Here is a 24,603-nt window from a genome sequence, read left to right on the forward strand (position 1 = left end):
AGAACACGTGTGCCATCGTCTGGAATGATCTGCAGACTTGCTACAGTGGCTCATACATCATCATGAGCGTCAACTGAGATCCTCAGAGAGAACCTCCTCTCCTGGTTGTAAAGATGAAGATGCTTCTGACCTTTGACCCCGTCCGAATGACTGCCTTTAAGAACACTGCGCTAACTTGTTTGGTATGAGGCACAAAAAGCTTGGCGGTTAGAAGATATTTAAAGTATTTTAGACTATACCAGTTTTAGCCTCAACATGTGGTGAATTAGTGGGTTAGGGTTGTATTCTCACATAACATACAATTAACTAAGCGTTTAAACACTCATTGTGCGTGTGATTAATATTTTCCATGTGTTCCATCTGCCCTACACTTAGAATTTAATTTGATATCCTTATGTTGTGGTCAGAAAGGACTTAACTTCTTACATTTTAGTGATATTTTTTAGGATTAAACTATACTCACTCACTACAGAGTATGTGAAAATACTTACAGGGAGTTTTTGAGTCTGCTTCACAGGCAATTTGGTGCTTAGATTCAGGGTCCAGTCAGCATTTCTTGCCATTTCTGGATCTGCAGCATTGCTCTTGACTTAACACCTCGGACTGGGTCGATGGTATGCTGTTTAAGGAAAAGGATCAACATTTTGGGAAAATATTCTTTCTGGTAGATAGTTAGGTTAGAAGATCAGTGCCACTCTCATGTCTGTCTTTTAAAGATGAGTGTAGCTTGGCACAAAGATTGGAGACAGTTAACTTTTTTGTAGGGATTAAATAATGAGTTACATGTCATGAGATAACATGTTAATTAGGCAGCTTTAATGTAATCTCATCCCAACTCCTCAGATACAGACGATTTGTCACCACCCCTTGGCATCTGATAATGAAGCACATGATAACGTTTAAAATCTGTGGTGATCAACTCTGTGAATCAGTCACATTTTGGTTAGTTTTAGACACAAAACTACATGATTAGGTTTAGGATAAGACCATGTTTGGGCTTACAATGACTATTATGGTGGCATACATCATGTGATGTCACTGAAGCAACTCGCAACACAAAAGTCATGTGATGCACATAATGTTCTGTACGTTACAAAGTTTGGTAACATTTTGGTTATACATGGGAGACAAACCCTGGTCTCCTGTGTTTGTTTGAACCATCCATCCACCCCATCTCCTCTATGTGTGGACTTTCTCCCTCTTTATACCGTGTCAGCAGCCTCAAGCATCTCCCACAGCTTCGGAGGGGTTTACATCAAAGTCAGTTAAAAAGTCTGCTGTGTCGCCCTTCAGACATATCAGTAGCAATTTGTATGTGTTACCGAGGGGCGGTGATAAATCGCTAATATCTGACGAGTATCTGGCAAGGCTAGCTGTTTGCCCCAGTTCCCAGTCTATGCGCTAAGCTAAGCTAATCCTCTGCTGGCTATGATTTCCTATCATATACAGCTAGGATAGTCTTCTCATTTAACAGTTAAGGCTACATCTGAACATTTTATTCTTGGTTTCTTCTCAAACTACAACCTAAGAAAACCAGTGTTTTGCACTGAAGGAGTCTTGGTTTCATTTCAGCTCCTCTGAGATGTGAAGGATGAACCCTCTGAGATTATTGGGTATCGCGCTGTTATTTTGTGCACGACCTGTGGACAGGTCTTTTCATGGCAAAGGTTTCACAGCCCCACATTTCTGGACGGTCTTAAGGGAGCCCTGTTTCCATGTTCTCACTTTATCCCATTGGTGATTTGTAGAGTAAATAATGTTATTCTGAGGCTGACTCATAAAACTGACCATAACATTTTTGTGCAGCAGCTTTCTATACATGTGCAATAAAACCTGTACATGTATGTTTGTTGTACCTATTTTAAATTTGTATTATTTTCTCTTTCTGTCTTTTTTTGGGGGGGAAACCAAACTGAGACACTTTATTTATTTGCTTTTATCAATCTAATTCTTAATCTAGCTTACTGTTAACTTCTAAAGTTAATGTATAAAAATATATTTTTCTGCATTAATCATCTAATTTTGCAAGAGATGTTTTTGTTTTTTAACTTGCTTTTCTCATTGATTCTTTTCACAGTCTCAACAGACTAGAGCTAATGTTTTTTTACATTAAATGTTACCTTTCTGCAAAACTTAGGTAGTCTTCAGATCTGTGTTTTCAGTATGAGGCACATTAAGAGGAAAATCTTTTATGTGAGATTATGTAAAATTAAATTAACACAAAATGGCTCTATAGAGATGAAGACTGGAGTCGTTTTCTTCACTGAGCAACATGAAGTCAAAACTCAACTGGTCACCCAAACTCAACATGGCCTATCCACTTTCACAACCACATGTCACTCCTGCACACATGGTTCCCTTCACACATCAAACATTCCTCGCTAACGACACACTGGAGGTTAGCAGCAGCAGTTAGTTGGGGAATGCGTTTTCCGTTTGAACCTTGGTTCACTTAGAAACTAAACCCGGGCACTGAGACCAGGTCAGAAACTGTTGATGCCATTTCTGATCTGTATAAGCAGAAACAGATCAGGCTGGAGTGAGAAAATACGCATTTAAAGATTGTTTTAATTTACATCAAGTTTAATTGGATTGGGAGTAGAGTGAAGCAGGTCTGAGCTGGAAGTTTGTCTTCCTCATTACATAATTATTTTGGACAGTTTGGGTGTATTTTTAGTTGTATAAATTTTACATTCACAGTCATTTTTGTGCTGTATGCTATTTTCGTACTGGCTTAGCCACTGTATTTTTAATGAACTTTGCAATTAATATTATACCTATAACTATAATCATATTTATATGTCCGCTGTAATATTACTCTTAAAATCATCAAAAATTCTCCTACAATGAGACCTGAAGAGTTACATTATAAGACTAATTACCTCTGCACATATAGTATATAACATGTAGCAAATACATATAATGTCATTTTTTAACTTATTATTTTTTGTATTTATTACTTTAAATGGTTCACCTATTTCCCACAGAAGTGTATTTCTGCCACACCAGAAATATGACATATTTTCCTACATCTGTAGACTGTGTGCTATAACATTAACTTAAGTTTTATGTTAATATCTGTGGACATCCATTAGAGTTTTTCCAGTACATAAACAAATTCCTCCAAAGACAAAAAAAGGTATATTAATCCATTACAATATTTTCACACTTGTAACTCTACCAGTGAGTCAAGTCCACAGTGACATAAAAATATGAAACCAGTGGGAACCAATGTGCTAGCATGTGTCATTTCATGCACCATTACCTTGCCATATCACTCACCACACTGTCTAATTGCGTTGACAGGCTGTTGGTATCTATTATTATAGTATTGTGTTGCCGTTGCTGCACTGACCACACGCACTGCCATAATTCATGCAGTCAGTTTGATGAGGCTAAAGAGGGAATGAATCCATCCTACTTTCCTCCCTCCTTCCTCCTCAGTCCCTCCTTGTGTTGCGACGGTTGAAGCTTCCAGTAATCAGTCTGTCTCATTTGGCTTGGATTACATGTCGGAAGGACTTTAGTGGCTCTCGAGGAAAATGCACAGGCCTGCTGCCTCCTGAGGGCAAAATACAAAATAATCCAGGGCTGTTTCAAGACCAAACTATACTGTGATTGTGTGGGAGCCAACATATGTATGGAGCCCCAAGGTGTACAATATTAAATAAATAAATTATTTATTTAATAAATTGACAAAGGGCCATTTTGAAATAAACATTTCTATGATTAAATAAAAATTAATTCTACTAAAAACAAAAAATAAGGCTGATTAAACAACAGTTTAGTTAGTTTAGTTTAGTTTTAATAATTTAGTAAATAATTTCACAATTTATTATTTGTTTTATGTATATTACCATATATTGATTTACCATTGGACACTTTGGACGTCTATACTCTTATGTGTGTGTGGTGTGTTCCTGTGGATACCAGTGCATGCACTCTTGGTTTGTGCGTGCGTTGTTGAAGCAATAAAGAGGATGAGTAGAGTTGAGCTTTATTATTGGTTTTACTGCTTGTCTCATGTAGGAATTTTGCAAATTCACATTAAGTATAGTACAGTATATGTATTAGTATACAAGGAACATTTAGTATTTCTCAGATCTGTACAATTCAGTCCTGGTGCACTGTCAGTCTTGTCAGTATGAGCTACATTACCAGGGCTTTTTTCAGACCTTATCCCCCAAAAAGACAGTCTTTTAGTTCCCCTCCTCCACCCACAAACCCCCATCTATATGATTACTCTGTTAGTCTCAAGTGCAATGTCATGACAAGTTCACCTTCAACTGGGTTTACTGTACAAGCAATTCAATGTCTGGTCACCTTTACTGAATTAAATCTGTCATATCTATCAATCTAAACAAATACTGTCCAAGGAAAAAGCTCCATCTTCAGTCACAGTTGCTGACGGGAGGAAAAACTCTGAAGATGGTGTTGGCTAAGCAATAGTACAGTGAACAAAGGGCTATCAGGGAAGGTCATTGTGTCACAGTCCAAGTGTAGACGAGGCCCCACGGTGGGTCAAGTTTCTTCAATCCTGCTTACTGCAGTAGCCGATAAGCAACAACTTTATTCATTTACCAGAGCAAAATCATATTTAGTCGATAATTTTGTGCAACGTTTTAATTAGTCTATTGTCACAATAGAAGATCAGGTCCAACCTAAAGAACTTTACCTCACAGTGATGTGAAATCTTGCTGGTGCAAGTCAGGACATTTGGGAACCCGGATCTCTCTTTAAACTCAACATGCCACATGTTCTTTGAGATCAAATGCCAGGAGAAACAAATATGAACTGGGTTGTATGCTATGGACGCATCTGTTGTACAGTATGTATATTTGTAAGTATGTAGGCCTACTAATATTAAGTGACGTACTTATTAACTGTAAATTATTTTCAGATTTTCTGCTCTTACGTGGCTTTTCATTTAAAGCAATAATTTAACATTTTGGTGAATGTGCTTGTTTGTTGTATCTGTATGGTAAATATACATCTACAGCCAACACCCAGTTAGCTTGGCTTAGCATAATGACTGGATACAGAAGGAAATAACTAGCTTGGCTGTGTCCAAAGAAAACAAATAGGGCTTTTACATAGTCACTTTTGGCTGAGTCAAACTATGCTGATTTGCATTTCCCTGACCAGTTATAACACTCCGGGCTCAGACTGAAGACATGTCCACGCAGGAGACCAGAGAGAACAATGTCTCTGTAGCTTCTAACTGAATCTTTGATGTTTTAAGTGCTTCACTTTATTTTACTGTTTCATGTTCGCTTTCAGCTGTATCAGAGTTGTCTTAGGTTACTGCTGACGAAAACCAAACATTTCCAAATTTTGCCGCTTCATAATAAAAGCTTAAAATAACAAAATCCCTGCCGTGCTAGGCCCGAGGTGCCAAGTCAAATCCAGTCAAGCCAAGTATGTAAGAAAAAAGGCTAAAATCCACCAGCACTGAACTATTCATGCTATTGGACACAGTCAGCCTAGCATAAACTGTCTAGTACGTAACCTCCTGTAGCACCACTTTGTTCTCATCATAGATTATAGATTAAATGATCAAGCTGTTAATTACCTTTGGAGCGGTTTTCCTCCTGTTTCCAGTCAATGCTAAGCTAAGTGGCTGCTGGCTGTAGCTTTGTATTGAATGTACACATACTGGTCTTGTCATCTAACTAAACTAACTAAAAAAACAAAGAGGTGTATTTCTCAAAACGTCAAATACTGAAAAGAGACTGACTTGCAGTGCAGGGTACGATACACTACTTGTATATTACAGTTTTCATTTACATTTTTGGGTGGCAGGTTGTGTTTTTCCAAATGGACGATTAGAGACGTTGGTACTAATTAGTTTTAAAAGTATTTTAAACTTGTGTTCTATATTCATGTCCAGTCTTAATGACGCACTACATTAAAACAGCTGATGGTGATTTATCTGTTAATTGCACCAAGTACCTCAATAAGGCACCTCCCTTCCCTTTGCCCTTCTTACCCTTTAAAACTGGGACAGCACTGATATTGTAACAATTTCCCCATTCACATAGATATTGTACAGTAGGCTTTAACTAAAACATAAACTACAAAAAAACAAATATTTACAAGTATAAAAACAACAGCTAAAGGAAATATACTTACAAAAAAAAACGCTAAAAACAAAAATGTACAACATCAGCGGACACCTGAAATAGTTCCCAGGCACTTGTGATGCAAAACAGACAAACATAATGACACATTTAAGTGCTACAATCTATAATAAAGAGAACCATAATACCATTTACAGTTGTTATTTGGGAATTAAAATACAACAACCCTTAGAGAGTAGAGTGAGAATACCTTCATTTAAAGTAACACTACAGCATGAAGCTCGGTATGCTAGTGGTTAGTAACAATATACAATCTGTACCCGAGAGTAACAGATAAAGTCGGTGATATAAGTCAGTTTAACATAGTAAACCATTTGCTCCTTCAAATATTTTCTCCCAAACAGACAGAGAACAAAAAAACAAAAACAAACAAACAAACAAACAAACAAAAAAAACATATAGGTGCTAGAGCTCCTCAGTTGGCAGCATAATAACATTTTTGGAATATGCATTGACAAATTTATAGATGTCCATTTCCATCAGTAAATGAAAAAAATATCCCCATGGTAGGTCATAATTATGAGGTAATAAGTCATACTTTTGAGATAAAAAGTTAAATTATAAAATTAAGAACTCAGAATTATGAGGAAAAATCCAATTTTGAGATTAAAAGATAAAATTATCTCATAATTAATCTCATAATTTTGACTTTTTTTTGTCTCACTATGGGGATATTTTTTTTCTTTTATTGGAGGAAATGGAGCTCCATAGAAATTCAAACCAAATAGGTGCAACACAACACAATTTAAAAAAGCACACAATGCTATAAAGAGAGGATTGCATGACTATACTTAAACAAGCCGATTAATGCAAATGTAGATTCCTGGGTTTCACCTTTACATTGAAGTAATCCAAAACTTTTCCGCTCTCCCTTGGTCTGAATTCATCCCACATCCTCTGACTTATGTCTCCACTGGCTCGCCTTTTATCCAGAGGTCATTGTTGCAAACAATGGGGAAACAAGACACCCTTTTTCTTTTTTTTTCTGGCCCGATTCCCTCTCTTATCCACCTGTTTGAAGGATTGTCAGTCGCAAGAATGACTGCTTCGGATGAACACAGTGTCGCCTCTTCTTGTTGTTGTTAATTATACAGAGGCAACAGTGACACAATCATTCAAGATACCCTGAGAAATGAAGCAAAAAAGATAGAAAACCCTGGATTTCTGTTTTGCATCCTGATTATTCTGCATGTGCGTGTGTTTTTTATTGGAATTTGTGCACTGACTGACAATGAGTTGCTAGTTTCTGCATGCTGATTACTATTACGATAGCATTTCACCATCTGTAGCACAAATTGCAAATTATAGGGGTTTTATTTTTTCTTTATATTGGCTACTAATAATGAGGTTAAACAATATATGATTCCCTCATGAAAGTGTTCCCCACAGTATATGGCAGGAGCTGAAGTCTTTTGTGTCCTCTACCATGAATGGGAATGTAAATTTATACGTGTGTTTGTGTGTGTGTGTGTGTGTGTGTGTGTGTGTGTGTGTGTGTTTGTGCCTGTGTGTGTTTGTTTTTATAGTACATGCATGCATGGCTACATACTAAAAGTCTATGTGTGTATGTATGTACAGTATGTGTATGTTTCTATCTGGTGTGTACACATATCTGTCAATGTACATACAGTATACATAGTTGTTACTAAGTGACTTGAGTTTTGAACTCCTTCCATTTTCTGGGTCAGTATGAGGGAGTCTGTGTGGAAGCTCCTGTGTTATGCAGATAGGCTGAACACATAGAATAGTGTCTCATGTTGCCTTGGTCAGTGACATTCCCCACAGAGTCCAGCCAGCAGTTCCTACAGCACTCGTCAGAAAAAGGGAGAGTCTGCCGAAAACACTCGCGACAAAGCCAAAGTTGAGATTAATTCCATGTGTGCTGCAGCAAATATCTTTAGTCTAATACAAGTATATAAAATAAGAGCAAATAGCTGGACTTAGCATAGTTTTTGCTAAAAGAAAATAGGTGCATTTGAAACGCACCCAAGCATCCTTCCACAGGTTGTCACACTTGTAAAAATCCAGATCCTCTGTGGTATGCAGGCTTCACTGGGTCGCAGTAACAGACACAAGTCATTTGACAACTTAAATTCAAAAAATCTAACATGGCATGTAAATAATGTTGCTTGTCAGGTAAGCTCTTGAGACGTTTACTCCTCTTTGGTAGCATAGATTTGTAAAGTAACATTTAGAGATACAACACTGGCTTATGAATGCTATAAGTAAGGGACACCCTGACTATGCACGTTTAGGAATTTAGAGTAAAGATGCAGAGGATCAAGTTGTAGTTGCAGGAATGAACGAGCCGGGTATCCACAATAAATTCAGTTCAAAGCCCACTGTTGCTCCATGGTAAATAAAGTCACAAGACGGTGAGCTGGATGCCACATAGTGTGGCAAGGCATTTAGATATCCAGGCTCAAAATGGAATGATTATAGACTATTTCCCTCCACATAAGTTTAACATTGTGTGGATTTGTATGCAGATGATTATAAGCAAATCAGTTTTTCCTTTGACTGATTTGAATAGGTATATTGACATTCATTCAGTTTTTTTAATAATTTCTGGCATCTTCCTGTCTTAATCCCTGACTGAGCATGTAATAATTCTTCAGGATCCATGATACCTGATCATCACTGTGAGGGCTGGCTTCATGAGGGAATAGCTTAAAGCATTTCTAGCATTATGTGGAACGAGGGAGGCCATGGAAGAATATTAAGGTTAAGGTTCTGGTGGTTTGCTCAGTGTTAAGCTTAGATCACACTACAGAAGTGGCGGTTGGCTTTGGAGCACTTGGACTTAGGACCAGACTCTGGGCGATGTCATCGCGGTTGATCTTGCGCAGCGCCGTGCACAGTGTGTCAATGCTGGCACAGTCCTTGCTCGCCCAGTCAGACAGGAGGGCACGAACAGGATGCTCTTCCTGCCGGAAGGTCGCGATCCGCTCCTCCTCATATCCCAGAAGGCCCGCCAGGTTGCACCAGTCACTGTCGTCCATGTGGTTGCAGTCGTCTCCTTCGTTGCCCCTGAACAACAGCTTCTCTACTTTTTCTCTGGTGTGGAGAGGAAGGAGCAAACAAGGCTCTTCATCCATTGTGACAACTGCAGAGGGAACAGAAGTTCATATCAGTTCATTATCTGAAATATATTCAGTGTATTTAGCTTGATGTGAAGTTGAAATAATTCTCATTTTTCAATCATAAAATCTAAACATAATTGCATTCATCATTACATATGGACATTACAACATGGACTGGGTGAATTCTCAATTCTGATAATAATCAGTAATTTAATTGAATGAGTGTTGATTGAGTGTTCATTTACTGCAGCTGCAACAGTTATTTGTTTGGAGTAAATTTTAAAAAATCACTTGCTAGCTGCATTGCATGAGCAGCGATAGCCTCTCAGGCTGACCAGCTCCATTTAAAAATCACTACAGAAATACCAAGGATAAGATGACTATTTGGCCACACTGCCAAAATGCCCACCGTTGCTTGTGTTAGGTTGACCAGTGAAAGAGCAGTGTGCATCAAGATGGCTAGCATTAGAGAAAACATCAGAAAGATTCAGCCATACATGTTTGAGCCTCAGTCAGTCCCAGACTCAGATGATGAGTGATAAGTATGATAAGCATCTTTTATTTGTTTATGTTGTTTGTTAGCATCTTTTTTAGTTTCTCTGCCAGCATCACGGCGACTGGCTTTCGAATGTAATTCATACCAAAATTAGCTTGGAGTGCACAGACATCTTCCTCTTTAGTAGAGGGATGTGAAAACACCTCATCTGGAGACAAACTTGCAGAGTTACAAGTCAATATATTCAAGGTCTGACATTTTATGGCACATAAACAAAAGAAAAACACATTTTTGAGTGCAGTAGGGAGAGAGAACTGTCAAATACTGTTTTCCCCTTCTTACGCCACTTTGTGTTCTTCCTTTACTATTATCTGGGCAAGCATGTGGTTTTAAAGTCCTCATGTCTCTCAAACTGGTTTGTCAAGGTAGGCCTGGAACCTGCCTGGAGCACGTGCTGCCAAAATAACAAACACTGTAGCGCTGTCAGTGTTGTAATCCTTGTTTGCTGATTTGCTACAGTAAGTTTGAAAGGTCATATTCAAGGTGGAGTTGATGGAGCCACGAGACGGCTCATTCCAGAGGGGGAATTTTTTTTTTCTTTTGACTGACATTGGGGGAGAGGTCAGGGTGCAGTCTGTCTGTGAATCTGCAATAACCAAAAAATCCACCAGAATTATTTGCAGATTAGAAGAAACGCATTACCAGAGGAGTTCAGCACCAAATAAACAGAGACCTTTGTGCTGAAATGAGTTTACGCCCAGTTTAAGTGCTAAGTGTTAAGTGGTTTGATAAATTAAGTCTTTTGTATTTCTTGGCTTGAAAGGAGTGGCCTCTGTTTAGGTACGGGTATTAGCGTTACCTGTCTGTGCCTGAGTCTGGGCCTGCTGCTCCTGCAGACTTTGGCTGTCCACAGAAATGCCGCTGTCACTATGCAGCTTCTCTCCCTCAGGTGATGGCGTCTGGTTCTGGTTGGCTGTGCAGTTGTTGGCTCCTTGCTTGTTCTGCTTACAGCTGTTCCACCTGAATGAAAATGAGTTATGAGAGAAGAAAAAGTCAACCCAGCAAAAAAGCAGGAAACCAGCAAAACTGTATGTGTTTGTGGAAACCTTCGGTACCAAACCAAGAGTAGTTAAGAGACTGTCTACCCAAGACTAACTTAAACATAACAAGTTTAGTTTCAAGTGACAATGTGTCTCTACAGGCTGTTTACATCTCTAATAATAATCCTAATGATTATCTAACATTATTATAAATACTTAGTATGTGTGCCACATGATGAAGAGCTGTTGCTTGGTGCTCTGACAAGAGCAGCAGAGTAGCAATGCTCCGATATTGATTTTAAAAGACCATTAGCTAAGTGTTCCCATCGATGCAAACATGGTAATACCAGTACGAAACAACTAATTCTAACTTATTAGGATATTAATATTCAAATGAGAGCAGTGACTAGTAGGTAAAACATCCTCTGTTGTTTGTTGAGGTAGTTAAATGCTAGATAGATTTTTAACACTTGCCTTGCCATACAGTATAGTTGGATAAACATATTGTACATTCAAAATTGAATAATTGTCCTCGTAGGCATTAAAAGAGGAGCATGGCTTTCAAATATATGGAAAGAGAGTAAACAGACCATATTGTGGCCCAAAGGACAACAGTGTGCTCTCATCCTGAAAAGCAGCAGATGATTTCATTAAATATGTAACTGCTGAAATTGAAAATCTGATTGGATTTTGTTGTCCATATGCATTTATAATGAGTATCAGATCCGTTTTCTCTTCCCTTCAACGATTGAATTTCACATTTAACATTAATAGAAATAGAAAGGGGTGTTTTAAAAAGATGCACGATAGATTTGAAGGCACCATGGCATTATCTGCTTTATACCGGGGGTCAGGACTACCCCCACCCAAAGATTTGAAAAGATTTCTGCTTTATTTCTGCAATACTTGGTACTCTTCTCCTTATACCAGTCCTTGCTGAAAAAATGCATGGTTAAATGGATCTGTGCACAATCTCAAGATCAGAATATCTAATTTCTAATGCTTTCTTCAACTAAAACATTTAAAATATCCTTCAACCTGTTGTTATTGCAAAACACCGTCATGCTAGTGGTAATATGATGCAGCAGTCTGCAGTGTTGGGGTGATATGTTATAAAGTAACAGATCACTTTCTTGTTCTAACAAGCAGCATAACAGGTTACTTTTGCAACCACATACCACATATACCACTGCAAAAATACCACCACCTGACTTTGAAAGTGACTTTTTGGCATTTGAGAGACAGAACAGACAGAGCCTAAAGTCTCGGTGGAAATCGCTGAGTATCTCGAGTGAAGTCTCGAGATGGATGTATTGACCAAATTCCCCAAATATTTCTTTGAGCTAATACTCCAACACCATCTGGACTAATGTGCCCATGGAATGGCTCTTGAGCCTTGAAAGTCTTATAAGAGTAATCAACTATGTGACAACATTTTGAAAAACATCTCCTGTGTTATAGAAGAATAAACTACAGAGAACATTGGTTGAGTGAATCTATGTGATTTGAAAAGCCTGTGCACTTTTATAGTTTGTATGTAGGCAAATGTTTTGAGAAGATAACTGGTTCATTAGCTGCATGTTGAAACATGATATACTGTAGGCTACAGGAGCTGTTTTTTTTATAATTATTGTTTTCAGCCATGTAATGTGCCTCTACTTGGTTCACTGTCAGATCATCAACCAACAGATGATTTTCATATGTCAAGTTTCCAAACACTGGTCATCAGATACCCTGGTACATCATTTTCTTTATTGTACGTTTAAATTTTGTCTCGTACTTCACCTCATTTCTGTCCTCACCTCTTGAAGATGATGAAGGCCACGAGGCCAACCACGACTGCTGCCAGGATGGAGCAGTAGATGGGGATAAGTTTGTCATTCAGACCCTGGTAGATAGGCTCCTGGGAATCCCCGTTAGTGGTGGTGGTGGTGGTGGTGGTGGTCACGGTCTCTGTAGAGATATCTGGTGGGGGGTCATCCGGTAAAAATTCATCAGAGGATGTAAAGACGAATGTGGGAGTGACTGGAGGATAGGTAACTGTGAAAGAGAAAAAGGCATGGAAAGGATTTCTTTGAGCATCCTGATTTTGTGAAATTATTAGTAACATTTTACTTACTGCTATTTACTGTAGATTTACTACATTAAAAGGTCAGTCAAACTTAATTTTTTGGCCACTTGGAGGCAGTGTAAACACATTGTAAACACAGCAGTGACATAGTTGCACCATATGGCAAACTTGATAGCAAATAGTTGTCTATTCACACTTATGGAGCAACATTAGCATTCATTTGGAGTCACGTTTTTGGTCACACAGCTCTTTTAATCTTATGTTTTTGTTTTCCATCAACTCCTGACATAAATATCTGGCTATTTAGCTGCTAAGTACACCACACCAGGTATTCAATAACTAATGAGACCTGTGAGAATTGACTAAAACAGTAAAGTTGAGGGCTGTAAAACCACATCAATAAGTTGAAAGAAAGCTAAAAAGCTCCACAGAGCTGGGAGATCATTTTCTGTGGGTTTTCCACTACGATTGGCATCTTTCACATTATATATACTCAATTAATCATTTGTTAGAATAAAATTATTGATTAGGACAGCTTTACTCTTTGCAGCCAGGTGTGGTGTGATCTTACCAGACCTATAACACACTCAACTCTGCTTAAGGCTAGAAACTAAATTACTGCTACTAGCATAACACACCAAAATCTCCAACTAATTAAGGTATTTCAATTGCAATATGATTGGCAATATATCGGAAATTTCATACTTTTTATCTTGACCCCAGCAATGTTATGGGAGTGGAGTGCAATACTAAATTGGCAGAGGACTCTTAACATTAAAGCACACTCAAGCAACTCAAGCACTGTCTACCATGCATACTGATTTTTGGCATATATGTACATTTATTTTGTCACCATCTTAGAATTGATACGTGGTATGGAATTGGGATGCAGCATCAGATTAAGAATTAACATGGACTATCTAACTGTATCAAAGGCGATCCCTCTGAGACAAACTCCTCCAGGCTAAAGGTTGCCCCACAATCAGTAGCAGCAGATGGAGAGAGACATGCTATAGGCTCTTAGAAACCCCGCAAGTCAGAATATTTTTTGAGCTTGGAGATACGATTGGAAAATGGCATCCAAAATTTACTAAAACATTTCATTTATCCTCAAGCATCTATCACTTTTTTTTTTTTTTTTTTGCTTCTATCCACCGTAGCCAATATAACCATAAATGCTGCCAACAAATACAACAAGCACACCCACACACACATTACATCCCACATCACTTGGTCATTTCCTCTCCTCCCCTGGGAGCCATTAACGAGGGAAAGAGCAAGTTTGTCCATCCAGTCCTTCCCACTTTCCTCCGACCATTAACACTCAGCAGACATGTTCGCTCCTCACCGCGGATGTGGAAACCTATCCTCGCCTGTCACTTACTTACAGTTATTCACATCATCAACAGGAAATCATCGCGTTGGCTTCCAAGGGCTCTAAATACCCCAGGAGAGCTGCTGAATGTGAGGCGGCCATTTTTCACTAATGAGGCGAAAACATTTTTAATGAGCGCTTATTTAGATGGATGCATGAGCTGCTGCGGGGCTTTCAGCTGAAGGAATTTTGAGGATGTGATAAGTACTTTATGACAACACTAATATACTGAGCATCCTATTAACTTATTACGTTGGTTGTCCATCATTCTTCATCCTTGCCCTGTAAAGCCATTGATTATTTTGACTAAAAATAAGTCTTACGGCAATATCAATGTCATATTACTCTGAAGCCTAACAAGAAAGATGTTGCCCTGCAGCGTTAGCTACTTCACTCTGCCAGTTTTATTTGGCATGTGACACGTGGCGAGTATATTTCTTTTGTGTGCGGTACTTTTAAGTGTGAACAACTGTCTTAACTGGCTTCTTCTCTTGCTGCTAATTTGTTAGCATCTATGACCAGCTTTACACTTTAACTGCTGGGTCCTGCTGGGTTCAGTGAGCCATGTGCTCCTGTTAAGTGTCCTCCAGGTGTTTCAGCTCACTTAGCACAGCATAACTTACTTACAGGTGGCCAAACCACAAAGGCTCTTCACACCTTCTTTCTCCTATCTGCACTGATTGCTGTTATTCAGCTTTTAAAGATATTGTAAAGCAACAATAAAAGTGTGTTCTGAGTTTGTCACACCGCAGAAACATATTAAGTATATAAAATTAGGTCTCGAAATCATGAAAAACATTGACATTGTCCTTCGTGTGTCATTCGTGGAGCTTATATGGTGTTGGGGGACCGTGGCTGAAACATCCTGAGAACAGAAATCTTGAACAAGAGTTTAACTCCAGAAGTCAGCACATAGTTCTCAGTGTTTTGACATATTCCATAACTATTTTTCAATGTGCATAATGTGTTTAGAAGAAAAACCTAACTACCCTTAAACAGACTTTAATTCAAAGTCAGCTTTGAATGAGTGCTGTTATTTTGGGCTAATATCTGCCAATAAAGTGCCCAAGAAACACAGAACACAGGCTTCTAATGATGCTGCAGCATATCAAGTTGCTTCCCGTCCTCCTCAACACATACATACACACCACCATGACCACCATGACTTGTCTGTCTTTCTCTACCCGTCTGTTTTTACCCCCCATCAACATACAGCCACACACACACACACACACACACATGCGCTCGAAACCAGACACCATTCATTGACAGAAATCTCCTTTGTCCAGCACAAATGCCCCCTCCCCATCTCTTTATCATTCAATCTTCTCTCTATCCATTTTACCGCTGGCTACACTGAGCGGCCCTTTTTTCCTCTCGTTCCCTCTTTTTCATCCCCCCCCCCCCCCCCCCCCGAGCCCCTCCACTGATGGTAAACACAACATCATTGTTGTCCAACCTTACTGGTAATATCTTTTATTCTTTTTATTCAATAACCATTTATCTCATCCATCCATCCTTCCCTTTACTCTCTACATCAGTGCATCATGCTGCATGGCGCTCTCCCTGCCTCCCTCTATGATTAACAGTTAAAACAGGGCCCTAAGTGCCTGTACTGAACCACTCACTCAACCTCTCACATCGGATGGTCTGGCTTCAGAGGGGAGTGACCTTCTTCTGCTGAGCTCAGCTTGTTTCCACTGTGTAGAGCAGTCAGTGGTTACTTGACCGCTGCTCTCAGTCAGAGAGTCATCATGTTGTGGCATTTTAATGATCAACTCATCAACGATTCCCTCAAATTGAACCTATACACTACAAATGCTCTGATGAAGGCCCTGTGCCAAAAAACATAAACATTTTTTATTGTGATATAGGCAGTTGAGATGTGCTCAAAGTGATTCTTATACTCTCCAGTTATAAAAAATATGAGGCCTATACACCAAAAAGAACTGTGTCCTTGTCTCAGCACATTTTCCTCTAAATCTTGCTGGTTTTAGGCAAAGCCCTTGAGGAAAATAATTGAATAGTTGAAGCTCCAGACAGATTTTTTTTCATTTTTTTCCCCAAAACATGGCTCTTTTGAGAATAAAGGTTTGTTGACTATGGTGTCAGTTGTTCCCTGCACTTAGAAGCTTTGTGCCCATTTTGAAGAACAAAATTGTTACTAGTCAAAATGTGGCAATAGCTTGTCATTAACCTCATGAAAACTAAGAGATGTGGAAGTGTCAAAATTACAGGTTATGTTGGCTGTAACTCCTGTCAACAATAAACTGTATTTGTTGTGAAGCATTATTTGGTTGTTAGCTAAATTACTAGAATTTTCCTGCCGGCTTTGTCTGTTAATGATTAACTTGTGACTGGAAATCCAGGCACATGCGTACTTGCCGGCATTAGATGAGTAATTACACAGCAGCAACACTGCAGAGTGACCTCACACAAGTATATATATATGCATACAAAGGGAGTGTGTGTGTAATTTGTCTTCAAAGTGAGTGTTTGTTTGTATGTGTGTGGTAGCGGCCACACCTGATTTTATCTTGTCACACTTGCAAACAGGTGTTGCTGCTGTTGCAACACCATATACTTTAAAAGCTGACTGTGGAGGTGAGCAGAAAGAAGAGGAAGCCAAGTTGTTTTTTTTATGATATGTCATAACACCTGCACACACCGGCGTCCGCTGCCAAGACCTGCCCCACAAAACCTGAAATACCTCCAGCAGTGACAGATACTTTTATAGTGCACTCTTACAAATGAAGTATTAAACTGAAACAATAAAGGGTTCTTTGGCTTGTCCCCATAGGTTCCTTATAGAACCTTTTATTAAGGTTCCATGTGGAACCCATTCACACAGAACCCTCCTATGCTGTAATAGCGCCACCTGGAACCGTCTCTGGGGATTCTATCGAGAACCTTTTCATCTTCTAAGGGTGCTATCAAAAACCCTCCCAGGTGGTCCCTTTTATATTCCAAGGGTGTTACCTAGAACCCATCCGGGGAGAGCCACAGAGAACCCTTTTATATTCCAGCGGTAATCTAGAAGGGTGGGTTCCACCAAGAAACCTTTCATATTCCAAGGGTTTTGTCTAGAACCCACCCAGGGGGTTCTACTGAGAGCCATTTTATGTTATTGTACAACAAACCCTTCACAAACCCTTGATGAAAGAGTTCTTTAAGAATTTCAACAAGAACTTTGCTCCAGTAGGGGTTCTTTGGATTAAAAGAGTTCTTCCTAGAACCCCAAAGAGCCCTTGATGAACCTCTTCTTCAAAAAATGTGTTCTTCAGAACCAGTGGTTCTGGGTAGAACCTCAGGCCTTCAGGAGGAACCCTTTTGGAACCTTTATTTCTAAAAGTGGAAGTCAGGTTGCACAAGTGAAATGAGAAATGAAGATTATCCCTGATTTGTTGATCCACTTTCAACACTTGTGATTTCTTACTGTTCATCATCCCTTCCGTCTTTCTCACACTTTCTCGTTTCTCCTTGAGGCCTTTGGCTCGGTTCCTACCTTACATGACCCATCTCATTTTTCTGCCCACGTGCTCCATACACACCCCTGGCCTAAATGTGTATGCATGTTTGTGATTTTCTACAGGGTGCATGTGTGTGCACGCCTGTGTCTTTGTGTGTGTGTGTGTGTGTGTGTGTGTGTGTGTGTGTGTGTGTGTGTGTGTGTGTGCGTGTGTGTGCCTGTTCTGCGGCAGAATGTGATCAGCGCTCGTAGAGGTCAACCAGAGAAACCTGAGAGTGAAGAGGAGTAACTCCATCGCTTTTATCGACCAGGCCACATTCTCAGCATCTGTTCCCTCTCTCTGCTCTCTCAAGCTTTCTTCATCTCTTTCTTTTCTGCAACTCTGTGTCCTGCTCTCACTGGCATTTATTTTCTGTTGTACAGTTCAGTTCAGTTTTGTTTTTTTACGTTTTTGGTGCCACTTTCTAACAAACAACCCTTCATGACATTTGTAACTTATGTCTTTATTGAGGGTTAATAAATCATTTAATAATGCTATATAGAGCAGTATTAAAATATAAATAATTATTATTATTTTAAAGGCACACCATGCATTTATTTATTTAAGAAAACGAAACAAAAAAATCCCATTAATCGCTCTAAACTGTCACTAATGACCCACTAGAAGTATGTGGAGGTGTCCCTCTAGGGTGGGATGATTCAATTTCAGATCTGATCAGGCATCTGACATGGAGTCTATTAAATGGGGTTGAAATTAGACCGACTTTAAAATATGTCACCATTATCATTATTCTAATGTGCTTTATGAATCTGTTTTTCAGGATTATAATTGAATAAAATATTGAAATATCAATAAGACAAGTTTTGATGTGTATTTTAGGTCAATTAATCGATTAATTGAAAAAAAAAAGATTGTTACATTAATTGTTTAAGGAATAATCATTAGGTGCACCCTAGTAGCCTCGAGCCAATACAGAAGTCAATATGGTATTTTGTGATCAAATAATGTATTGTGTTGATAAAGCTAAATTGGTTAAATTGTGTTTCATAAACCCACTTAACCGAACCAGAGCCCAGCTATAGTTAAGTCAGGCTAGCATTAGCAGTTGTATTGATTAGGCCTAACTTTAACAAACTAAAATAATACACTAAGGTTACTATAAAAACACTTACGCCTAAAACATACTATTAGTTTTTTAAGGAACCATATTAACTTTAATAATATGAATTCAATATTATTAAAGTTTATTTAATATATATTTAATATATTCAATAATTGAGTTGAAAAATGAGAAACTTTTAAGTTGATTTGGTTTCATTTAAGTTACATTAGTGCAAAATGTTGATCAAATTGATTTAAAGTAATTGTGTTAATCTAACTTGTTGGAAAACTTAATCCATTTTTATGTTACTGATTGAGTTTTTTTTTTTTTTTTTTGGTCCAACAATTGTCTTTTTTAAGTGTATAAAAACACCTACAGTTACATCACTGTCTCCAACTCTCATCTCTGCTCTCTGTCTGTGAGAGTTGTAAAGAGAGATATGCACACACACACACACACACACACACACACACACACACACACACACACACACACACACACAGGCAGAGCAGACTGAAGATCGCTTCAGCTGTATTCAGACAAAGTTTGAAATTGTGCAGAGGAGTGAGCATGTTTATTTGTGCTTTAAAACGTAACTTCTTTGAAACAATCAGAAAATAATTATTTCTCCAATCACCGCATCGTTCTCTCTGACAGCCCTCGCTCTCATTGGTCACTCTCTGTGTCTCTCTCCTTCTCTCTTGTTTGCTGAGTCAGGGAGGAGCAGTCAACTTGTTGATGTGTTTGTAAACAATCACGTGCCATAAGGTCGTTTTGGGTAGTTGGGCTGTTAAAAATCACTTTAGCTGAAGCTTATGCTTGCTGTTTGGTAATAATGCAGTTGAATGCATGTATTATGAATATGATGAATGATTGATAATCATTAATAAGTCATTAATAAATGGATTTTGGTCCAGACCAGTGCAGCCCTTTTTTAGAATGTAAGTGGTCATAAAGTCCAATCAGTCAAACAGATTTTCCACAACCTGGCGACCTCAAAGTTGTTCTTATTAATGACTTAAAACTGATCCATTAAACACTAGTAAATGTTTTATTAACCATTAACAAAGCCATTGATTACAACTTATAACTCTTTGTGATTGGTGCCTGGTACCAAACTTTATTTAGTCTGAAATGTGCTACTGTTCTTTGTGGGGATGTTAATCATTAATTGATTAAAAATGCATTAATTGACAATGTATTTTTTTTGGGCACGGAGCTCCCAGGTTTTCTCACTGGATGGTCAGATTGGTATTAACTGTGCCCCGTTTGACATTGTTTGGTTTTGGTTATTTTATTATTGCGTTGCTTTAAATTGTTTGTGCTTCATGTGTGATGTTTCATGTATCTAATGTGCTGCTAGAATTGTTTAAATAAAACTAAAAATGAGAAAAAAGTGAATTTCGTATCACATTAATTATTAATGATTAATCAGTTATTGATTGTTAACATGTAGATTTCACTATGACAGAAACAATGCAATGAATGGGCCAACAACTAAAATTCCACGAAATTCTCTCTCTATACCACAGTGCTGTATTCAGCTCTAGACTGTGATGGCAGATAAAAAAAAAAAAAGAAAAAGATAAATATCACTGAGAAAAAGACTTGGCACAGTCCCCCGGCACATGCTGTAAATCCTCACGAGGACAAAACCTTGGCTCCAAAAGCAGCACTTTTGGCGATGAATGAACGGCACGAGCGAAAGTGCGAGTGTTGTGGTCACCCTTGGACCAGAATAGCCCCCCTCATGCCAAATCACCTCCAAAAATTTCCCCTGGAATGTCGAGGAGTAAATTCCTGAGGCGACTTCAGGAGACTGAGTCAGTGCCACAAGGGGTCGATTCTTGTTTGGCATCGGAGAAAGCGACACAGTCGACTTTAAAACTTCCTTCTTCATTACAATGGCCATACTGTGTGGAGTAGAGAGCAAAAGGGTTAAAGAGAGAAGGTCAACTGTGGCCATAGTGCCCAAGTCAGTAGAAATATAAGTCAGGAGATGTCCAGAGACTCAGCTATAGCCACACAATGAGTGACTGTGCAACACAAAGACAGTGAATTGTTTAGTCAGAGGAGGTTTGGGGGTTCTTCACAGCTATTGATGTGAAAATGCTTTGGACGCAGGAAATCAGAAATGTCGATGGCATTTTACCCCTTTATCATTTTCCCCCCATTTGTCTCCTTCTCTTTATCTGTCTGTCAGATGCTTGCTGGAATTGATTCATTCATTCGTGAAGGCCCTCCCACGCAAAATTATTGTCCAATCATAGCTTCGCAACCACAACTAAGCATGGCAGGCCATCACGCCTTGGAATTATCCACGTGTATTCACAAGTAAGAAGAAATGAACTAATCAAAATTAAATAAAGCCAAAATAGACAAATAAATGGTGTTAAATACATAATAATATTAAGTACTAATTAGTGTATAAATGAATAAAATTCTGGCCTGACCCAATCCCAGCTCTACCCCAACATGTTTTTTTTGTTTGTTTGTTTCGTTTTTTTGTATTTGTATGTTATTTATTTCGCCCAGTATCCTTACTCACACAATGTCCATACAAGCACACTTACTCACACGTGAAGTACAAAATCTCAAATCTACTCATGTACCTCTTATTAATTAAGTTTTTCTGTATTTTATTTTATTTGATCATTTTTGGTTGTTTCTCTGCATTGCCTTGTCATGTGTCATACATGTTTTCTTGTTAATCACTTATCTTTCACCATATATAAATTCCAAATTTTTGTTTTCTGTTTTTTGATTTTTTTTTTTAAAGCCCCATTCACATTACATTACATTTCATTATGTCATATGTTGTTGGAAGCAAGTTCTGGACTCTATCAAGGCTTACGTTAGAAGCCCTTTCCTGCTCTTTATTGAGTTTGTCTGATTTACACGCCAGCAACCCCTACTAAATTCATTATTTGAAATATCTGTACTTTTGCTAAACTCATTGGTAAGTCTTCGACCTAAAAGTCTAAAAGCCTAAAAGCCCTAATGTGACAAGTGAAGTGTACTGTACTGTTGTGGATAATGAAGCATAAATCTAACCTCTGCAATACAAGAACAAAGCTGTGTCTTTTGATGTCGTCTACATGGTTCATCAGCTGTTGAGGATACTGACATATTAACTGGAATTTGCAGCTTTAGCCTCAGTCTTTCAGCATGATAAGCATGATCATGGTAAATGTTGGTAAATGGACCTATCCCTGCACCATGTCACCATAGTCATATCTTAGTCTTATCCTAGTCATAAATTAGTCATAACTTTAGTCATAACTTAGTCATACCCTTAGTCATAACTTTTCCTCCTCTATCGCTTTCACTTTTCTTCCTATCTAGTCTTCCTCCTCTTTACTCTGACTTACCTGAAAGATGTTGTTGTGGATTTGACACTTGCTTGCTTCTTGTTTTCTTTGAGACTAGCTTGAGCAAGTAGTTAGTAGAAGAAGAATAATGATATGAAGCTGTAACAGCAAGCAGTCCCCTCTACTGGCCAAAACAAGAACGACGTGATAAAGTCATCAACCGGTGGACTCTTGCACATAAATATTATTTCACTTTGCAGTCTGTTTTAAATCCACATTTAGAAATTAGTACATTTCCGGGATTTTGTTGGCCTGGGTGACATCTAGTTATCCTGATTGAGGACTATGAATTTTAATTTGTAAATATAGAGCTCTTGTCACTTTAAACTTCATATTGAAAGGTCGACAGAGTTCCAATTGCACATGCACTACTTGACACAAATAGTTCGGTCTTTCCGTCTTGATTTAGTTAAACTGGTTTGGCCCTGAGTGCTGTGCATGGGGCTAGTTAGCAGGTTACGCTTTCTGATTTCTGGAGGGCAGCATGTCGATCATTAAGGTCAACCAAACTCAGGAAGGAAACAGCTCCCTCCTCCTACTCACCTATCAATTCAATGACCAAATGCACTTGGCCTAGTCCCCCTCCCCCTTCTTGTTTCCTCTTAACCGCACCCACTCGACCTTCATCCTTCCATATGCTGTCTCAGATCCGTAATGTTCAATAAGTCATCTTATTGATTTCAATCTGTGCAAAGGAGCAGGAGTACCAGTGCCCGTCTACATATATATGGCTGTATGCACGCGTTTTGTGACGCATGTTTAAGTTATCCTGTATACCTTCTTTTAGTGTGTGTGTATGTGCATTAATAAAATAATTGCGTGTGTTGAAAACCTCAACCTGTTGCCCCTGCTGCCACAAGGCAAGAAACCCAGGCTGTAGGTCAGCTCACATATGTGCAATAAATCCTGGGTATAATCTCTAATAGGAAAAAGGGTCAGAGGGAGAAAGCCTCTATTTCCCACTAGCCTTGAGGGCTTGTAGCCAAAACCTCAGGCTGATAAGAACAGGCAGTGACCACTGTTGAGTTCAAGCACTGCTCATGCAACTTTAACCGGGGTATATAAAAGGGCTTTGTCACTGTTTGCTAAAATGCTTGGCCACTCCTATTGATAATGCATTTTCAAATAATCTCTCTCTGGGCCTGAAAGGCTTTACTCTGTAACCAATCCTATAATTAGCCATATTACATACCAATTTCTTGCCCAGTCCTGTCCTCTGCAAAGCAAAGCCCTTCATCTCTGATAGGAGGGCCATTCATGCCAACCCTGTCTCCTAGAAATTACATTTATGACGTAGAAAGTTGTTTTTCCAATTACATTATGCCTGAATTCTGTTCATAGGCGAGGTTTTTTAGAGGGCTTCAGTACATTCATGGTCCAAAGTATGAGGCAGGTATGGAGGAGAGATATGAGCTCCCCAGAAAGGCTTGTCTGAGGGGAGGCACTGCCACTGCTTAAAGTTATATTTTTCTGTATATTCAGGTTCCTGATTAAATAATAAGCTAATAGTAAATCAATTGCCAATATGTGTGTTTATTCATGCATAACAATTTATGATAATTTGTGCCTAATAAATACGTTACTGCTTATTCCTGCTGTGGCCATCCATGTATCAGCGTGCACACAACCCACGTTACACAATTTCTATTGTCTTTCAAGTAAACATCTTCTGGGTATCAACCATTTAGTCCACTGTGTACTGGCATTTTTACTGTGATTTTTTAAAAAATGATATCAGAGAATAATTTCTGTTTCCTGGTTGTTGATTGCTAAACAGTATTTTTGGGAAATGAAATGTACTGATAGTGGTGTATATTTTTGCAAAAGTAATCTGGGCAGCATTACATTTTTTAAACCATGTTTCCAGTTGCAAATTAGTTGCATACATATGCACATAATTTCTAGCAGACAAGGTTGACCCTTACAGTGTTGGTTTGTCTTAGCCAATGTATGATTACACAGTCAATGTCACTTTGAAGCACAGTTAATAAGCAGCTAATCAACTTCACTTGTCTCGTGTTATTGTGACCCCTGGGAGGATTGTGGGGATTATGCCATGTTGTTCAGTGCACATCCCCAGGGGAAGCTGCCTGATCTTCCCACAAAGACCCCCTCCACATACAAGCCTCCTATGACCTCTGACCTCTGACCTTCCTTGGCAGCCTGCAGAGGAGTGGAAGTCATATCACACTTCTTTAGATAAGAATCTTGCCGTCAGACCCTCAACTCCGTGGGGTCTAGGCTAACAAAGTCTGGACAGTACGAGCATGTTTGATGATGAAGAGAGTGAGTTTTTTTTCCTCACAAGACTCAAAACAAACCACTAATCCCCTTGGAAGTGTGGGAGGAAATTGGATTTTCACCTCGCATAACAGCCGAGGTTTAATTCACATTGAGGGGTGCTAAATCATCACATGGGAAAATTCACCACTGGCCTAGACCCAGGCATAATCCT

General features: G+C 38.8%; 1 protein-coding gene across 1 annotated transcript in view; it reads right to left on the reverse strand.

The window, feature by feature from the left end:
- Window positions 1-8,699: 8,699 nt before the first annotated feature.
- Window positions 8,700-24,603, reverse strand: part of ngfrb (nerve growth factor receptor b) — a 37,078-nt gene continuing 21,174 nt past the window's right edge. Inside the window, exons 4-6 of the mRNA XM_084740914.1 lie at window positions 12,562-12,799; window positions 10,579-10,739; window positions 8,700-9,246 (exon numbers count right to left, since the gene is read on the reverse strand). Coding sequence (XP_084597040.1) covers window positions 8,903-9,246; window positions 10,579-10,739; window positions 12,562-12,799 — 743 coding nt within the window. The 3' untranslated portion in view covers window positions 8,700-8,902. The remainder of the gene's footprint in view (window positions 9,247-10,578; window positions 10,740-12,561; window positions 12,800-24,603) is intronic.

This window comes from Lutjanus erythropterus, chromosome 17 (assembly GCF_056507025.1).
Source record: "Lutjanus erythropterus isolate fLutEry1 chromosome 17, fLutEry1.hap2, whole genome shotgun sequence".
NCBI lineage: Eukaryota > Metazoa > Chordata > Actinopteri > Lutjaniformes > Lutjanidae > Lutjanus > Lutjanus erythropterus.